The sequence below is a fragment of the Neofelis nebulosa genome, chromosome 10 (assembly GCF_028018385.1).
Source record: "Neofelis nebulosa isolate mNeoNeb1 chromosome 10, mNeoNeb1.pri, whole genome shotgun sequence".
NCBI classification, from domain to species: Eukaryota; Metazoa; Chordata; class Mammalia; order Carnivora; family Felidae; genus Neofelis; species Neofelis nebulosa.
This window is the reverse complement of record NC_080791.1, coordinates 98,996,015-99,015,222: the sequence shown is the minus strand read 5'-3', so window position 1 is coordinate 99,015,222 and position 19,208 is coordinate 98,996,015. Positions and strand designations below refer to the sequence as shown.

Genomic DNA, 19,208 nt, shown 5'->3' with positions numbered 1-19,208 from the left:
TTAAGTTTATCTTTCATGTTCTTAAACATAAATTTAAAAATTAGAAACTCATTTACTTTGTTTCTAAACATCTTAAAAAGTATTTGTCATTGCCCCCCGCCCCCATGATCTTTTCCAGCTCTTTCTACTGAAGTGTGTTTTTGTGTGTGTTGATGGTGGGGGTGTTTTGTATTCTGTATTACAGAACCACAGGAGAAGTTGTGTCAGGTGTCGTAAGTAAAGTGTTCAACCAGCCCAAAGCCAAAGCCAAGGAGCTAGGCATTGAGATTTGTCTGATGTACATAGAGATTGAGAAAGGAGAGGCTGTGCAAGAAGAGCTCCTAAAAGGCCTGGACAACAAGAACCCCAAGATTGTAGTGGCCTGCATAGAGACACTGAGGAAAGCCTTAAGGTAAGATGTTTTGCTTTGGTTCTGTTAACTAGAATATCTCAATTGCGTTTGAGTTCCTGGCTTAAACGGAAATGAAAACTGCTGGATTTGACTTGGCATGCCACACCAGCCAGGAAAATTGACCCGGGAAAGCTAAAGTCATTCCTCAAGTGTGGTGCTTTCTATTCAGTAGTTTTAGCCTTCAAGTGGTGTTGCATAGTCATTTTATCTAAATCCCCTTCTAATGAAGATGAACAGGGAATGTTTCTGACCTGTTCTCCAATTATGAATTGGCCTTTTTGAGGAAAAACTCCTTAGAATGTTTAAGCAGCTCTTCTTTTGTTATCCCCAAGCATATATTTATGTACTTTGGAATATTGGCTAAAGACAGTTTATTAGCCAAAGCAAACCTTTGTTCAGATGCCTTTTTAGTAAAGTAGAAGGAAATGCTATATGCCTTTAAACAGAAGCACAGCAATAACAAATAGAAAATAACTTTTACCCTTATGTAATAAGTTATTTTCAACACTAGAATGAAGTTTTTCATGAATGAGATCTCTTTCAGGAACAAGTGTCTATAATCTGCTATGGAAATCTGAACACTAGTTTGTTCTGATTTGGCAGTCCTTCCAATCTGACATCCTGTCTCCAATGCTGTCCACATGAGAAGCTTTAGAAAGTTCAGTTATAGTGAAATCCTGAATGTGTGACCTATGGGAGTAAAGATCATCCCAAGTTAGCTCACTTGTGATTTTGTGTATGACCTACTTCTTGGAGAAAATGCTTCTTTTGGTGTTTATCTTACATGGAAATATCAAAATTCTTAAATTTTGTTAAATGATCCTCAATTTAAAAGTCTTAAATTTTATGTTGTCTTTCACTTGGTTCACAATGTTCTTTTGTAAAGTTAGACTTTCACTTAGATTTTTGTGTGATAAATTTTTCCTCATTTCAAGCCTAGTATAGTGTATAGTAGGTATGTTTTTATGACTAATAAATAGTGTGCTCATTTTTATCATTTTAGAAATTTAGTGAATTGACTTGGTTATCAAAACTGCGCTTATCTCAGTAAATATGTTGTGGTCCTTAGTAATGGATCTCTTAATAAAGATATATATTGTGCTATAATCTACCTTTAACCAAAAGATTCTAATCGAAAATGCTGTAAATTCTGGTTATTTTACTTTTATTTTTTTATTTATTTATTTTTTTTAATTTTTTTTTTTCAACGTTTTTAATTTATTTTTGGGACAGAGAGAGACAGAGCATGAACGGGGGAGGGGCAGAGAGAGAGGGAGACACAGAATCGGAAACAGGCTCCAGGCTCTGAGCCATCAGCCCAGAGCCTGACGCGGGGCTCGAACTCACGGACCGCGAGATCGTGACCTGGCTGAAGTCGGACGCTTAACCGACTGCGCCACCCAGGCGCCCCTGGTTATTTTACTTTTAAACTGACTGGCAGAATAAGTGTAGAAAAAGAGCAAGTTAGGTATATCTTCTTATGTTTTCCTTACAGATGTAGCTTAGTTCCATCCCTGTGTAGTTCTTTATTTGTCTTAATGCATCTCAGAATCTATATAGTATAATTAGATAGCTCTCTGGGACCTTAAAAAGGCCAAACTGTTCAATCCTGGGTTTTGTTTTGTTGTTGTTGTTGTTGTTGTTTTTAATGTTTATTCATTCCTGAGAGTGAGAGAGACAGCGCGAACAAAGGAGGGAGAGCAGAGAGAGAGGGAGACACAGAATCTGAAACAGGCTCCAGGCTCTGCTCTGTCAGCACAGAGCCCCATGCAAGGTTTGAACCCACAAACTGCGAGATCATGACCCAAGCCAAAGTCAGACGCTCAACCCACTGAGGCACCCAGGCGCCCCACCCTAGCTGGTTTTCTGTAGTAATATATTTAGTATCAAGGTTAGGTTTTGTTTGTTAAGGTATCTGTTTTCCATGTAGACCTCTTCCATAGGCTTTTCTTACATATTTCAGTAGGCCAGGAGAGTGAAACAAAAAAAAATTCAGATGAAACCATAGTAATGTAAAGGAAGACTCGGAGATCCCAAATGTTAGGTTCTTCAGGCATGGTGATGATTATTTCATAACCCTAAGTTCTTATTTTTCCTTTAGTCTTAAAGGTTAGCTGAAGTTAAATGTTCTTTTCTATTAAAATAAAGGGGATTTTAAAGGAAATCTTGGAGATCTAGTTTATTTTCATGTTATATCCATATTTAAACTATTTACATAACCATGCTGTGGTTGATATACCAGGTTATTTACATAATCTCTTTAAATATAATTTCTGAAGTAGAGTATTTGCCATCTTCTCCAACCTGTTGGAATATGTCAGTAGCTATACTGAAAATTTTTGTTGCATTTGTGTATAGAAGATAAAATAAATAATAGATAAATAAGTTGATCCTTGAACAACACAGGGGCTAGGGGTGCTAACCCCATGCAGTCAAAAATCTGTGTATAACTTTTGACTCCTCCAAAACTTAACTACTAATAGCTTACTGTTGACTGGAAGCCTTACCAGTAACATAAACAGTCAATTAACATATATTTTGTATGTTATCTGTATTATATACTGTATTTTTAAAATGAAGTAAGCTAGAGAAAAGAAGATGTTTTTAAGAAACTCATAAGGAAGAGAAAATACATTTACAATATTGTACTATAAAAATTCCATGTATGAGTGGAGCCGCACAATTCAAACCTGTGTTCAGGGTTCAACTGTATATGAGTTCTACTATAGAATGTCAGTGTTCTTTCATAACTAAATCCCTCTTGCTCCAGAATTTGCTATGCAGAAATGTTAGCAATGACTCAGAAAGCTAAATTTGGCCAGTTAGGAACTTAAAAATATAAAATGTGACAGATATATAAGGTTAAATGTGCTACCTTTTTAAAAGAAGTCAGAATGCAGCTTTTCTGCATGAAAAACTAAGCAAAGAGAGATTTAGGTTGCCTGGAGTTACAGGGTGATAGCTTCGAAGTCAGGAGTGAAATACGCTGCCAGGATTAGTAAGCTGTCAATTTTGAGTGAACTACCTTAATCATAAGAACTATTAAAAATTTATCGAAAGTAGATTTCACTCATCTAAATGTGTATAAAGTGATTTGTTTGTGTTTTTAAGCTTTTATATGTATACACATATATATTTAAGATATTACACATTTGGTCCTTATAGATGTGAATTATCCCCAGTATGGTTACCTAGAAGCTTAGTTTAAAATTTTTATATTATTCTGGACCCTAGACATTACATAATACTCTTGGAAGAGTGACATCTAAACATAGATATGGCAAGGGAAACAAAAGCAAAAATGAACTGTTGGGCCCTCATCAAGATAAAATATTTCCGTACGAAAATATCGAAGGAAACAATCAACAAAACTGAAAGGCAACTGAGGGAATGGGACAAGATATTTGCAAATGACATAGCAGATAAAGGATTAGTATCCAAAATCCATAAAGAACTTATTGAATTCAACACCCAGAAAACAAATAATCCAGTGAAGAAATGGGCAAAAGACATGAATAGACACTCTTCCAGAGAAGACATCCAGATGGCTAACAGACACATGAAAAGATGCTCAACATCACTCATCATCAGGGAAATACAAATCAAAACCATAATGAGATATCACCTCATACCTGTCAGAATGGCTAAAATTAACAACTCAGCCAACAACAGATGTTGGCGAGGATGCAGAGAAAGAGGATCTCTTTTGCACTGCTGGTGGGAATGCAAACTGGTGCAGCTACTGTGGAAAACAGTATGGAGGTTCCTCAGAAAATTAAAAATAGAACTACCCTACGAGCCAGCAATTGCACTACTAGGTATTTATCCAAAGGATACAAAAATGCTGATTTGAAAGGGCACATGCACCCCAATGTTTACAGCAACACTATCAACAATAGCCAAAGTATGGGAAGAACCCAAATGTCCATCAACTGACAAATGGATAAAGAAGATGTGGTGTATGTGTGTGTGTACATATATGTGTGTGTGTGTGTGTGTGTGTGTGTGTATGTACACACACTCACACAATGAAATATTACTTGGCGATGAAAAAGAATGAAATCTTGCTGTTTGCAACAACGTGGGTGGCACTAGAATGTATTATGCTAAGTGAAATTAGAGAAAGATAAATATATGATTTCACTCATATGTGGAATTTAAGAAATAAAACAGATGAACATAGGGGAAGGGAAGGAAAAATAAGATAAAAATAGGAGGCAGACCATAAAAGACTCTTAAATACAGAGGACAAACAGGGTTGCTGGCGGGGTGCTGAGTGGGGGGATGGGCGATGGGAGTTAAAGAGGGCACTTGTTGGGATGAGCACTGGGTGTTAAGTGTAAGTGATGAATCACTAAATTCTACCCCTAAAACATTATACTATATTATAACTAACTTGGATTCAAATTAAAAAACAAAAACAAAAAACAAATGGGGGAGGCTGGGTGGCTCAGTCGGTTAAGCATCTGTCTTCGGCTCAGGTCACCATCTTACAGTTTGTGGGTTCAAGCCCCTCATTGGACTCTGTGCTGACAGCTCAGAGCCTGGAGTCTGCTTCAGATTCTGTGTCTCCTCTCTGCCCTACCCTGCTCTCACTCTGTCTCTTTCTCTCTCAAAAATAAATAAATATTTTTAAAAATTAAAAAAAATACATGGTTATGAGATTCCTTTTTCTTCTCTTTTTTTTTTTTCTTGGCCATTTTAAAATATCTCAACCTGTGTAACTCTGTTAATATATAATAAGTACAGGGGCGCCTGGGTGGCTCAGTCGGTTAAGGGTACGACTTCAGCTCAGGTCATGATCTCATGGTCCGTGAGTTTGAGCCTCGTGTCGGGCTCTGTGCTGACAGCTCAGAGCCTGGAGCCTGCTTTGGATTCTGTGTCTCCCTCTCTCTCTGACCCTCCCCCGTTCATGCTCTGTCTCTCTCTGTCTCAAAAATAAATAAATGTTAAAAAAAAAAAAATTAAAAAAATAAAAAATATATGTATAATAAGTACAAAACTGTGTTTGAGAAGTGCATGGGTGGTTCAGTTAAGCGTCTGACTCTTGATTTTTGCTCAGATCATGATCCCACGATTTTGAGTTTGATCCTCACATTGGGCTCTGTGCTAGCAGTGCAGAGCCTGCTTAGGATTCTCTCTCCCTCTCTCTGTCTCTCTCCTGCCTGCTTGAGATTCTCTCTCTGCCCCTCCCTCTCTTGCACTCTCTCTCAAAGTGAATAAACATCAAAAAAAAAAAAAAGTATAAATAGCTCTTTATAATTTAAGTATAATGGCAAAAAAAAATTAGAAAAAAATGAAACGTCTATACAAAAGAAAATACTACCCAAGTAGATTGCAGGCTGACAAGTTTTTTTTTTTTACAATTTTTACATCTAGTGAATTTGGTTCCAAAATCATCTTGCTTAAGCCAATTATCAAAGTGTTGCCAAAACTCTTTGAGTCTCGAGAAAAGGCTGTTCGAGATGAAGCAAAACTAATTGCTGTGGAGATTTACAGATGGATTCGGGACGCTCTGAGACCCCCATTACAAAATATAAACTCTGTCCAGGTGAGACACAAAAAAATTTTTTTGGTTGTATTTGCATAAGGTTAATATGAAGATATTTCCTTCCTGTTGCTGATATTCTGTCCTTACAAATAATTATTTTTTCATTTTTAATTTTGAAATCCTTTTTTTTTTTTCCTCTCAGATAACTGTTTCTGATGTTATTTTGTCTTGTCAAGTTAAATACCATGCATTCAGTGATTCTAGTATGTCAGTGTTGAGTCTATAGCAGTTTAAAAGATCCCTTTATCATGCTGTTGGGTAGCAGGACTTAATATCTATTTGGACAAAGTGCATTTTACCTGTTTTTTGGACAAAATGCATTTTATCTGTTTTTTATTACAGTTAGTTTTAGAGACATTATCTAATACAAGTATATCTGAATTCATGAACTAATGAGTGTTCTAAATAGATTTTTTTCTAAGTGCTTAGTCCTACATCTTAGGTAGTAAATATGTCAGTTTGACTTATGTCAAACACGTATTTGGTATATACCAAATATATACACTTTAAATGTATATCGTTTCTTGTTTGCCTTGTTAGAACTACATAAATAAGAAATTGGGTTCTGATGTTAGTAAATGTTCTGTAATGGTGAGGATGTAGGCATATTTTAAAAATATTTTATGATATTTGTAGTTGAAAGAACTAGAAGAAGAATGGGTCAAATTGCCAACAGGTGCTCCTAAACCAAGTCGATTTCTGCGTTCCCAGCAAGAACTAGAAGCGAAATTGGAACAGCAACAGTCTGCTGGTGGCGATGCTGAGGGAGGTAAGCCAGTTTTTAAAACACCGGTTTCTCTGAAAATAAGAACAGGCCCTACCCCAAGAACATAGGCACGTTTTGTAGGACTGCCATTTAATACAATAGAAGTTGTTTATAGCATTAACAACGGATTCTGTCTATACAGCGATTTCATTAGGTTGTGAAAGGAGTGATAACTTTTTGGTAAGTAGAAACATTCCATCGGTTTTTAAGGTTTGTTTTGTTTTTCTTCTGGAAGGTGGTGATGATGGTGATGAGGTGCCACAGATAGATGCTTATGAGCTATTGGAGGCAGTAGAAATTCTTTCCAAACTTCCCAAAGATTTTTATGATAAAATTGTAAGTAACGGTAACCTTCTTTCATTTATTTCAGGTTAAACAGTTACTTGATTATAATTAGAGTGTTCTATGGAGCCCTTGCCCGGTATGCCCCCTTCCACCCAGTATCTTCCCTAGGAGAATGAATCAGTTGCTTCTTTGTTCCCATACTACTTTGTATATATACCTACTGTAGCACTTTCTTTTACTTGTCTTGCCAAAAACCAGAACATTATTTTTGACTTCTCATTTTTCCTCATTGTCTTCCTGGTTTTACCTTTAAATATCTCTCAAATTCATCTCCTTTTCTCCATCCCACTGCCAGTAATTTACCCCAGAGTTCCTTGACCTTGGTACTGTTGACATTTTTTGCCAGATAATTCTTGGTTTTGGGGGGCCGTCCTGTGTATTGTGGGGTGTTTGGCAACATCTCTGGCAGTTACCCACCTAATATCAATAATACCATTACTCAGGTCAATCACAATGTCTCCAGACTTTACTAAATGTACCCCAAGAGACACAATTACTCCCAACCGAGAGTCTTATCCCAACCACCACCACCGTCTCTTGCCCCACGTGCTGCAGTAGTCTTCTTATAAGACTGTCTCTGCTCTTGCCTCCTTCCATCATATTTTCCAATGTAATCAAAGCTGTCATTTTTGAAAATAAAAATCTTCCCATATCATTGCTTCACTAATGTCTGAAATCATCCTATGGCAATTGAGGCAAACTATGACACGTTTGAGGCCCCTGCTTATCTTCCAGCCACTTCTCTAGTTACTGTCTAATTATTGTGCTCCCATCATACTGAACTCCTCCCGGTATCAGATATGCCACACTTTCCCCACTAAACTCTGGACCTTAATATATGCTGTTCTTTCTGCCTATGGCATTCTCTCCGATTCACCCCATGATACTTCTTGATCCTCTAGGTCTTACCTTAAGAATCACTTTTTAGGGGAGATCCTACCTGTTAGCCTAAAGTAGATTAAATCCTCTTGCTGTAACACCAAAGCAGCTTGTACTTCTCTTTTCATAGTGGTCCTGACCTAGGATTGATTTATTTATTGAAGACCTTCCTAGCTCTGCCATCAGCTCCTTCAGTCCCCCATTAACTTCTGATGAACAAATATTTGGTAAATTGAATTCCACTGTAATCTCCTCCAGGGTGACAAGTTTGTCATCTTCTTTATATCCCCAGTTCTTTCAAATAGTGGGTATTCAAAATTATTGAATGATTAATTGATCTCTAGTGAAGTATTTTCTGCTTTATGGTTATCAAACAAAAGGATTAGCACTGTAGCACCAATGTATAAAACTGATCTCCAATATTAGAACAATTTTGGCTGTTGGTTGTATGATGGTCTTTTTTCTAATCTTTTTAATGTTGTTAGTATGGACATTCCTTTTACCTGTGAGATATGCTAGAAATGCTTTCTAGCAGGGTTTTCTGTTTAATACTTGTTTACTAACATTTGCCTAGAAAATGAGAAGGAAAAGTCTGTGGTATCCCATTCTTTTACTTGTAGAACTTTTAGGGTTATGAAATGTTATAAAAATACTTATTATGTATGAACAAAATTTTATACGTATATATGAGCAAATCGTTCTGAATTGCCGCACAATTTTGCAATTTTATTTTTTAACCAGCTTTAGAAAAAAATTTCTGAAAACAAAAAATAATTATGTATCTTTGAATTAGGAGCATGCAAGAAATAGACTTTTATTTTCTTATTTTGCCTTATTTTCTGTTCTATAAGTGACTCATGCTATGTCTTGCAGGAGGCAAAAAAATGGCAAGAGAGAAAAGAAGCCCTGGAGGCTGTAGAAGTACTAGTGAAAAACCCCAAACTGGAAGCAGGCGATTATGCAGATTTAGTAAAAGCATTAAAGAAGGTAAACATGAAGAGTGTAAACATTGGTACATTGGTATCTCAACAACAGACCAGGCCTTTGAATTTCTCATCATCTGTCGTTGTTTTTATCACAACTACATTGCCATTTAAGGAACACTGTTGATGGTTTTCTAATTATAGGCATACCCTTTTTTTTAATTATGATTTTTTTTTTGAGAGAGAGACAGAGCATGAGCGGGGGAGGGGCGGAAAGAGAGAGGGAGACACAGAATCCAAAGCAGGCTCCAGGCTCTGAGCTGTCAGCACAGAGCCTGATGCGGGGCTCAAACCCACGAACCATGAGATCATGACCTGAGCCAAAGTCGGACGCTTAACTGACTAAGCCACCCCAGGTGCCCCAGGCATGCCCTTTTAAAGGATTGTTTAAAGTGATTGTCCTATGTTAGTGTGGAGCGATTGGTTTTTATTCTTTGTTTATTATCACTTACTCTAAGTATGCTGTCTGATAGCGTATACAGACCTCAAGAAAAAGAGGGTCTTGCTAATATAGAACCAAATATTCCAGTTTTATAATTCCATAGGATGAACTATTTTTTTTTTTTTTTAATGTTTATTTATTTTTGAGACACAGAGAGACAGAGCATGATCAGGGAGGGGCAGAGAGAGAGGGAGACACAGAGTCTGAAGCAGGCTCTAGGCTCTGAGCTGTCAGCATAGAGCCAGACTTGGGGCTTGAACTCACAGACTGTGAGATCATGACCTGAGCCGAAGTCGGATGCTTAACCAACCGAGCCACCCAGGTGCCGCTATTATTTTTTTAATTTATTTTTTTAATGTTTATTTACTTATGAGAGAGAGAGAGAGAGAGAGAGAGAGAGCGCGAGCAAGTGGGGGAGGGGCAGAGAGAGAGGGAGATACATAATTTGAAGCAGGCTCCAGGCTTCAAGCTGTGAGCACAGATCCCAACGCAGGGCTCAAACTTACGAACCATGAGATCATGACCTGAGCCAAAGTCTGATGCTTAAGTGACTGAGCCACCCAGGCGCCCCTGTAGGATGAACTATTTAAATTGGCTCTATTTAATGAGACGAATACTAAATATGAGGCATATTTTTCCATTAGATAGCTAATGATGCCACCTTGTATATCTGCGTGCAAAGTAAAGGATGTAGGGAAATGTCATTATAAAGCAGGCAAGTGCTAAATAAGAAAGAAATGTTTTTAGAAAACACTTTGGTGGGGGCGCCTGGGTGGCGCAGTCGGTTGGGCGTCCGACTTCAGCCAGGTCACGATCTCGCGGTCCGTGAGTTCGAGCCCCGCGTCGGGCTCTGGGCTGATGGCTCAGAGCCTGGAGCCTGTTTCCGATTCTGTGCCTCCCTCTCTCTCTGCCCCTCCCCCATTCATGCTATGTCTCTCTCTGTCCCAAAAATAAAAATTAAAAACGTTGAAAAAAAAAAAATTTAAAAAAAGAAAACACTTTGGTGTTTTGGTTTGGTGTTGCTTAGGTTTAACCAAGTTGAATGCTGTTGGTGGATAAATTTATATGTAGTGGCTTTCCATAAAATCTGAAAATATAGATCAAACACTGTGGACATAGGTGTAGAGCTTAAGAACAAACTCTGTGAAGGCATGTTCTTAAATTTAGAAAACTTTGTTTCATTTGCTTCTTCAGCCTGAAATTACAAAGGATTAGAATGGTGAGAGAGGAGGTTAATTTTTAATTATATGCACATGTAAGTATAGTTATTCTCATTATTCGTGGTACTTATGTTCTGTAAAGTCACCAAAACACTGAATAGCAAATACCAAACCATTGCTCCTAAGGGAACACAGGGCACAGGGCTAGGGTCCTGTGACTCTTTGGTCTCAACATTTCATCAACCAGTCAATACATAACTTATTTTATTCTGTTTGAAGATGTCTCATTTAATATATATTATTGATGCATTAACGGTGAACTCAGGGCCAGCAGCACTATAACTCATGCCTTGCATAAAGCTTATTTAACACACATAATTTCTGCGTGACGCATATCACGGCCTTTTTGTGCTTAGGAGCACTAGACAGCACTTCACTGCCCTTGGGGGCCATTTTAAATAGTGAAAGCAGCAACGAAAATCACAAAAATGAAAAAAAAAGAAAAAGAAATGTGGCACTAAACAGACCATGAAAAAGATACTGTTTACAGTATGAGAGCTGAAAGAAGTCAGAGTGTTGCTTTGTTCATTCTCAGCTGGGAATGTGCACACCAGGCAACTCAGATTTTCCACAGCTCTTTGCTTGTCTGAATGACCAGGAGAGTGCTGTGAGAATTGATTTTGGGGGTTATAAATAAACGTTAACGAGTAGGTGAATTCGCAAATATGAAACCCGTGAATAATGAGAACGGACTATGTTTTCTCACTCTTAGCCTCCCACACTTTCTTCCAAGTGAGATTTGGAGGCAGAGATATGATTTGTCACAATCTTTTAGTCTTCCATCTTCCAATCCTGAAGAACCCAGACCCAGGCAAGATTAGTGAGAAGGGAGTTGCCCAGGGGGAAAAGATTTCACCAACCTGGAGCTTGGGAGGAAAGAGGAGGGGTAAAAAGGCACTAAGAGAAGGAAATGAAATTCTAATGGCCTTGAGAACTTCAGATTCTCTGTGAATTCCAGCGTATAATTTTTATCAGGAATCTTAGTACTTGGCCCTGAATTCTCAATGCCTCAGATAAAAGCTCTTATTTTTTCTTATCTAATGGTACAAATATTAGTTGATACTTTCCACATGGATTTCCTTAGGATATTAGCTTTTCAAATAGTGTTCTGTGATTTCCATTGGCATTATGAATATAAATATAATCTTTTGCTGATTTGCAGATAGGATCATGAATTTTATATTTAGGTAGACATAGAGACAATAGATTTCTGTGAGAAACTTCTCCCTCTTCACATGGTAAAGGGGGGGGCAATCAAAGGCTACAAACAAGTCAAAAGAAATTTAATTTTGTGGTTAAAATATTTAAAACAATGAAAAGTTAACTTCAGTTGTATAAATTAACCTGAAACAAGGCATTAAAATTTTTTGTGTGTGATTTTACTTACATGTAAACACAAACTTCATATTCATATTATATTGACTTAAGAGAGACCTATCAAAAACGTGGAAATGGTGAAATAAGAGAATGAGATTGAGTAGGCTACAGACCGATCACTCTTCCCTCCATAGTCTTTTCTCTCTATTGTCTATATTGAGTAATCCCAGTAATTTCCCTATTTTTTGCCTTTAATACAAGTAGTAAAGAACTACTCATTTGAAATTCCTTATGGTATTCCTGAAATTATTTCTTAAACTGTCTTCTTTCAAGCTGTCATCTGACTTAGCATATTTTATGGACTTTACTGTTCTCACAAGTTATAGGTTCCTTCATTTATAAAGATACCTTCTCCCCTGCCCCTTACTCCCACCTCCCCCCAATATCTTCTTTGATTTGTCAATTACCTATGGATGTTGGTTGATAACTTTAGATTAAGATTTGGGTTTTCAAGGTGTTTTTATTATAAACTCTACAGACTTATGTGTTATTAGACTTTTTTCACTTGGTTTTTCTATATTTCCCCCCTTATTGCTTACATTCATCATAGTTTTCTTTTTTTTTAAATTTTTTAAATGTTTGTTTATTTTTGAGACAGAGAGAGAGAGAGAGAGAGAGAGAGAGAGAGAGAGAGACAGTGAGAGTGGGGGAGGGGCAGAGAGAGGGAGACAGAATCTGAAGCAGGCTCCAGGCTCTGAGCTGTCAGCACAGAGCCCGACGTGGGGCTCGAACCCACAAACCATGAGTTCATGACCTGAGCCTAAGTCGGATGCTTAACTGACTGAGCCCCCCAGGTGGCCCCATCATAGTTTTCTAAACACAATAATCATGGTGGATTTAATTGACTTCTCTCTTTGTCAGCAGAATGTTTTTGTTCTGGTTACTGTTAACCAGTAGCTTACATTGCTAGTTAAAGATAAATACTAGATGGTAACTAGAGTTGACCCTTGATGAACAATACAGGTTTGAACTGCATGGGTCTACCTACTTACACATGGGTTTTTTTCAATGAATATAGAATAGTAGTGTAAATGTATTTTCCTTGTGATTTTTTTAAATAACTTCTCTAGCTTACTTTATCACAAGAATATAGAATATAATACATACACAAAATATGTGCTAATCAATGGTTTATGTTATCAGAAAGGCTTCTGGTCAGTAGTAGGCTATCAGTAATTAAGTTTGGGGGGAGTCAAAAGTTATATGTGGATTTTGACTGCATGGGGGGTCAGTGCCCCTAACCCTCATGTTGCTCAAGGATCATCTGTACTTAAAATCTTATTGTAGGCCTAGCTTAAAGGGAGAAGTGACAGCACTTTTAATTATAGAATATTTCCCATTATTTAGGTTAAATTAACATTGGGAGCTAAAGCTTCCTCCCTATAGTCTACAACAGAGTCACGGAGTGTTTTCAAATCTGGAATGGAGTCCTTCCCTGCATATTCTATTTGTCTTAAAAATAAACACTTCTCCACCTTCCTCACTCCCATTTCCCAGTTTAGAACAACTTTAGTCAAACTGGGATGTTTGACATATGTTGATAGGCAAATAGGCCTGATCCATTATTCACCTATAAGTTCATTCAGTCCTTTACCATCTTGAATTATAGTAGGTTTACAACATCCTCTTCAAAACTTTCCTAGGACCATCAGTGTCTAGGATTCAGCTTCCACTGGTTACTGCTCTAATGGTGGATAAGGAGAACTATTCTCCTAAGAATGGGATTGATCGATGGCCATCTGCTTCTGAAGTATGTTAAAATACTGGCTCTCCAAATCCCATCCCAGATTCATTGAACTAAGATTTCTTGGAATGGGGTCTGGCATGTTTTTGATGACCATTCCTAGAATATACATGTAGATGTTAAATCTGAAGCCTAGCACCTAAATAATACCTGAGAGTTCTTTTGGTTAAAAAAAAAAAAAAAAAAGTAATCCAAACATTTAAAAATGTCAATAGTGAATTTATTTTTATTTTAATGTTCATTTATTTTTGAGAGAGAGAGAGAGACAGAGTGCGAGCAGGGACAGGGCAGAGAGAGAGGGAGACACAGAATCTGAAGCAGGCTCCAGGCTCTGAGCCGTCAGTACAGAGCCCGACGTGGGGCTTGAACTCACTAACTGTGAGATCATGGCCTGAGCTGAAGTCAGACACTTAACCAGCTGAGCCACCCAGGTGCCCCACAAATATGAATAGTAAATTTAATACAGAACTGAAGGGAGGGGTGCCTGGGTGGCTCAGTCGGTTAAGCATCCGACTTCAGCTCAGGTCACGATCTCACGGTCTGTGAGTTCAAGCCCTGCGTCGGTCTCTGTGCTGACAGCTCAGAGCCTGGATCCCGCTTCAGATTCTGTGTCTCTCCCCCTCTCTCTGTCCCTCCCCTGCTCATGCTCTGTCTCTCTCTGTCTCAAAAATAAATAAAAACATTAAAAAAAAATTTTTTTAATTAAAAAAAAAAACTGAAGGGAATTTTTTTCTCCATGGATTTACAGTAGTTAGGGATTTAACAAAATGTTTATTAGGACCCTGATCTCATTTTCTCATAAGGAAAATGAATTTGCCATAGCATGAGTTTACAGCATGAATATGCTTTAGCAAAGAAAGCAAAGCTTTGGAGTAGAACTGGATTTAAATCACATCATATCACATTTGCTAGTTCTTACCTCAAGCAAATTAATCTATATTTAATTTTTGAAATCTATAAAATTTGCTAATATTATGTACAGGGTTTTGGGTGAAAAATTAAATATGGATTATAAAGCACCTATAAAATTATAACATCTAATTTGTTTTTAATAAATGTTAATCTTAACTCTTCATCCTTACTCCTCAGCGTTTAGGGAGTGCAGCTAAATGCCATCTAGAACTTCCTGGCATGCTATCCATTAGGGGTTGTTTAATTCAGGGAATCTGGAAGGAAGCATTCTACTTATGGAATATCAGATCTTAGAAACGAAATAAAATCCAAAGTGGAATGGAAGCATTGCTTCTACTTGGGAAAAAAGTGAAGAGTGAAAAAAACAAGGATCTGAGACATGTCAGAATAAAACAGCTTTTGGGGGCACCTGGGTGGCTGAGTTGGTTAAACGTCTGACTTTGGCTCAGGTCATGATCTCATGGTTCGTGAGTTCGAGTGCTACATTGGGCTCTCTGCTGTCAGCACAGAGCTCACTTAGGATCCTGTGTGTCTCTCTCTCTCTGCCCTCCCCCCCCTCAAAAATAGGTAAACATTTAAAAAATAAAATAAAGTAGCTTTTTAACATCTAACTGACTTGAGCAGTACACCGTAGTAAAATCTTAGCAGGAAGGCACCTAGGCATAGTCACTGTCTTGCTTAATTGACACAGGTGCAGCTACTACCTCTGAGCTTTGATAATGCTGGGTTTTGTGGGGTGTAGCGTAGGGGGATGGTAGTATAAATAATGCTGGAGGAGACTCTGTTAAGAGACTGTAAATGCACACTTGATGATCATCAGGTAATATGGCAGCTGCAAGGGGGCTCCTGGGTGGCTCATTCAGTTAAGTATCCGACTTTTGATTACAGCACAGGTTATGCATGACCTCTCGGTTTGTGACAGCATTATCCTTCTTGGGATTCTCTCTTTCCCTCGCCCTCTGCCCATTCCCTGCTGATGTGAACTTTCTCTTGCCCTCTCTCGCGCACGTGCACGCTCAGAATAAATAAATAAACTTTAAAATGGCAGCTGCAAAGCCAGAAGCTCCCTCAGAGGAATGGTTGCAATGGCATTTGCAATTTAGAGCCCCCACGGACTTCTGGAAGGTACCGAGAGCAGTTTCTACCAGTGCTCCTTTAGTATAAATGTTGGAGCTGCCGCCTTGTGGTGTCTTTCCTCTGAGATACACTGTCTTTTGGCTTTTCCTGCCCCAGAGCAAAGTCAGCAAGCCTCCAGCTTCTCTGCCAGTGTCGGAGTCCCCTCCTACACAGTTGTGCAAGGCTGACAGCCCAGACGACCACTAATGGAGAGTTAACTATTTGAAGTTGTGGTTTAATGTATGTTATTGGTAGAACTTTTAAGGTAAGAGACTAAACAGAATGAAGGGAAGCCCCCAAATTTGGTATTGTCAAGGAAGACTTTTTCCTCTTTTGCAGGAAGCAAAATTGGCTGTCCATTAGTGTAACAGGGTACAGAGTTCTTTTAAGAAAAACTTTTCAGTCCCCTTCTCCTGAGTTGTGACTATTTTGTTTTCTTTTTTTTCCTCCCTTTGTAGGTTGTTGGAAAGGACACCAATGTCATGTTGGTGGCTTTGGCAGCAAAATGTCTTACTGGCCTAGCTGTTGGACTAAGGAAGAAATTTGGACAATATGCAGGACATGTGAGTAACACTCCTTTTTAGATACAAATCAACAACATTAACAAGAATGACAGGCTAGTTTGCTTTAGGATTTAAAATAGGTCTTTATATATTGGGCAAAGTGAATTTTTCATTAAGTTTTATTAAAATTGATGGGGCGCCTGGGTGGCGCAGTCGGTGAAGCGTCCGACTTCAGCCAGGTCATGATCTTGCGGTCTGTGAGTTCGAGCCCCGCGTCGGGCTCTGGGCTGATGGCTCGGAGCCTGGAGCCTGTTTCCGATTCTGTGTCTCCCTCTTTCTCTGCCCCTCCCCCGTTCATGCTCTGTCTCTCTCTGTCCCAAAAATAAATAAAAAACGTTGAAAAAAAAATTTTTTTTTAAAAAAATAAATAAATAAATAAAATTGAGCATAATTCCTCAAAACATTTCAATAAAGATGTCAGTTATAACTAAATTCATTAGCTTTATATAGAAAATTGGGCATATGACCTAAATATTTAGTTGAGTTGATTTGCTTATTATTTACTTATTAATATCCTGCTTTGTTCTTATAAGATTATGTGTAGTATAACAGGATTAAGTGAAACTGGTGATAACTAACACAGAGTAAAATTGAAAGTAGGAAAGGCAGTATAAAGCCAGAAGTGAGATGAATATATAAAATGTATTTTATACCATTTTCCTATTTGAAAAATAATAATCTACTTACATACTTGAGACATTTTCTATAGATTAGACTCTTGTAGTGTATCAGTTTAATTTATTCTAAGAAACCTGACTGAAAACATTTGTTGAATATACTGTCTTTGTGTAAATTTAGAAGCACTCAAGTTTGATAACAGTTTTAATAAACTGAGATGTTTTCTTTAACTGTGGCATTTGTCAGTTGGCCTCTAAATCTGGTCTGAATTACTTAGAGTGGTTCAGCATCCTGAAAATTGATCATACTGAACTTTAGGGTTGAACTTGCTAGCCACTTGATCATTTGATTCCCTAGATTGACTTTTTAGAGACTCCTTATAGTTTGTATTTATGTTGTGAAGTTAATGTCTAACCTCAGTTATGGCATTTGGAGCTTGCTTACTCATAGCATTGAACATAATTTCAGAGAACTTAACTGGAAGGAAAAAAAAAGGACTCTACTAAATAAAAATAAATCATGACTAGCTTGTTACCAGGGAAATAAAAATATGGGTCCATAAAACCCTTAACATGTAACCCATGTAAAATCATGTAACATGTAAAACATGCAAATCATGAATTGGAATAAAATGATAAGCAACATTTTCTAGCAATCAGTAGTATTTATTATGCAATACTTTTGTGTTTATGTGATGGTGTGTTAATTAGCTTTTGGTCAGTTTTGTGCTACTTACTAGAATATTTAAAAAAGAACATACTTTTGTCTTAATAATAACTTTTAACCTAGAAAACTATTTTTAAGATACATTTTAATTTACTAAATCCTAGTTGACTGATTACCTGGCCTGGTTTGAATTCTGATTCTGGCTTTGTGACATTTTGTTATGCAGCTTAAAGTTATAAAGCTTATAGTTCGGAGTATTTTCCCCCCCTAAAAAGTAGATCATATATAGTGTTTGATATCAAACATGTTAATAGTTCATGTTTACTTTCTTTAGCTATTTATAAGCTATTTTTTTTTTTTTGGTAAAAATATATATATATAAAAGCATGCTTGAGCTTTATAACCATTAAAACATTTTGATTTTCAATAGTTTATAACTAACTCCTAGTATTAAAAATAAAAAGTCTTTTATATTTCTCCATGGAAACTGAATTCCTTCTGGTCTCTATCACTTCTGTGAAATCTTAAAAAATATTTTTTGAATGCCTTTGAGCTTTGCTATATCTTTTTGACCTCAAAAGACAACTTTAATTTGCCTGTTAGCACAGTGCCTGGCACTCAATAGATATTAAGTATTCAATAAATATTTAATAAATTAGTGATAGTTTATAAGATAATTATAAAAATTCCAACTTTATTGATCTAAACTTAGTACATCCTTCTGATCAAAATTGCTGTAATTTCAGTTACCATTTCTTTGTCTTTAGTGTAGTGAAGGGGTGGGAGACATCTCAGTCTGGTGAAGTATATCGGAATCTTAGAGGGGAAGAGAAATTACACACTCTGTCTATTCCCGTATCCTAAATCCACCTAGTTGAGAATCTTTTTGTCTAATAAGAGATGGTACTCTGATAAAAAATGACTATATGGTTGCATTAAGGTGTAGATGCAGAAAATGGGTTGAGAAGCACTGCTACAGTGGCACAGAATGGGAACCCTTAATTGTTCCAGCATAAGGTTCTTGTGCCCTTAAGAAAAAAAATGACTTTTTATTCAACTTAGACGTTCACTTTGTTTTGGTAGCACCAAACATTGCTTTAGTAATGGCTGTATTGAGATATAACTTAAATACTGTAAAATTCACCCTCTTAAAGTGTATAGTTGAATGGTTTTAATATATTCACAAGGTTGTGTAACTATCACGACTGTTTAATTCCAGAACATTTTCATCTTCCCCCAAAAACCTTTATGCCCACTAGCAGTCACTTCTCACTGGCAGCCACTAATCCACTTCTGTCTCTATGGGTTTGACATTTCATGGCATCATTTAAATGGATCATACATAAGCCTTTATGACTAGCTTCTTTGACTTGGCATATTTTCAAGGTTCATTCATGTGTCATGTCAGTAACTCATTCATTTTTGTTGCCAGCAAAATAATATTCCAGCTGTTCACTTTCATAGGTTGTGCCAACCATTTTGGAAAAATTCAAAGAGAAGAAGCCTCAGGTGGTGCAAGCCCTGCAGGAGGCAATTGATGCAATTTTCCTTACTGTAAGTGGACAGCATGAGTTTGCACTTTTGTCTAAAGTAAATTTTGTCAGTGTAATGTTTTGATTGTTCTTACAGTTGAGA

The 19,208-nt window shown here is 37.3% G+C and overlaps 1 protein-coding gene across 4 annotated transcripts in view; it reads left to right on the top strand.

The window, feature by feature from the left end:
- The window catches only part of CKAP5 (cytoskeleton associated protein 5), a 114,604-nt gene that overhangs the window by 42,952 nt on the left and 52,444 nt on the right, over positions 1 to 19,208 (top strand). For all 4 annotated transcript variants that reach the window (XM_058688838.1, XM_058688835.1, XM_058688837.1 and 1 more), the window contains exons 4-10: positions 185 to 391; positions 5,771 to 5,942; positions 6,579 to 6,711; positions 6,944 to 7,044; positions 8,806 to 8,919; positions 16,185 to 16,289; positions 19,038 to 19,127. In XM_058688838.1, coding sequence (XP_058544821.1) covers positions 185 to 391; positions 5,771 to 5,942; positions 6,579 to 6,711; positions 6,944 to 7,044; positions 8,806 to 8,919; positions 16,185 to 16,289; positions 19,038 to 19,127 — 922 coding nt within the window. The remainder of the gene's footprint in view (positions 1 to 184; positions 392 to 5,770; positions 5,943 to 6,578; positions 6,712 to 6,943; positions 7,045 to 8,805; positions 8,920 to 16,184; positions 16,290 to 19,037; positions 19,128 to 19,208) is intronic.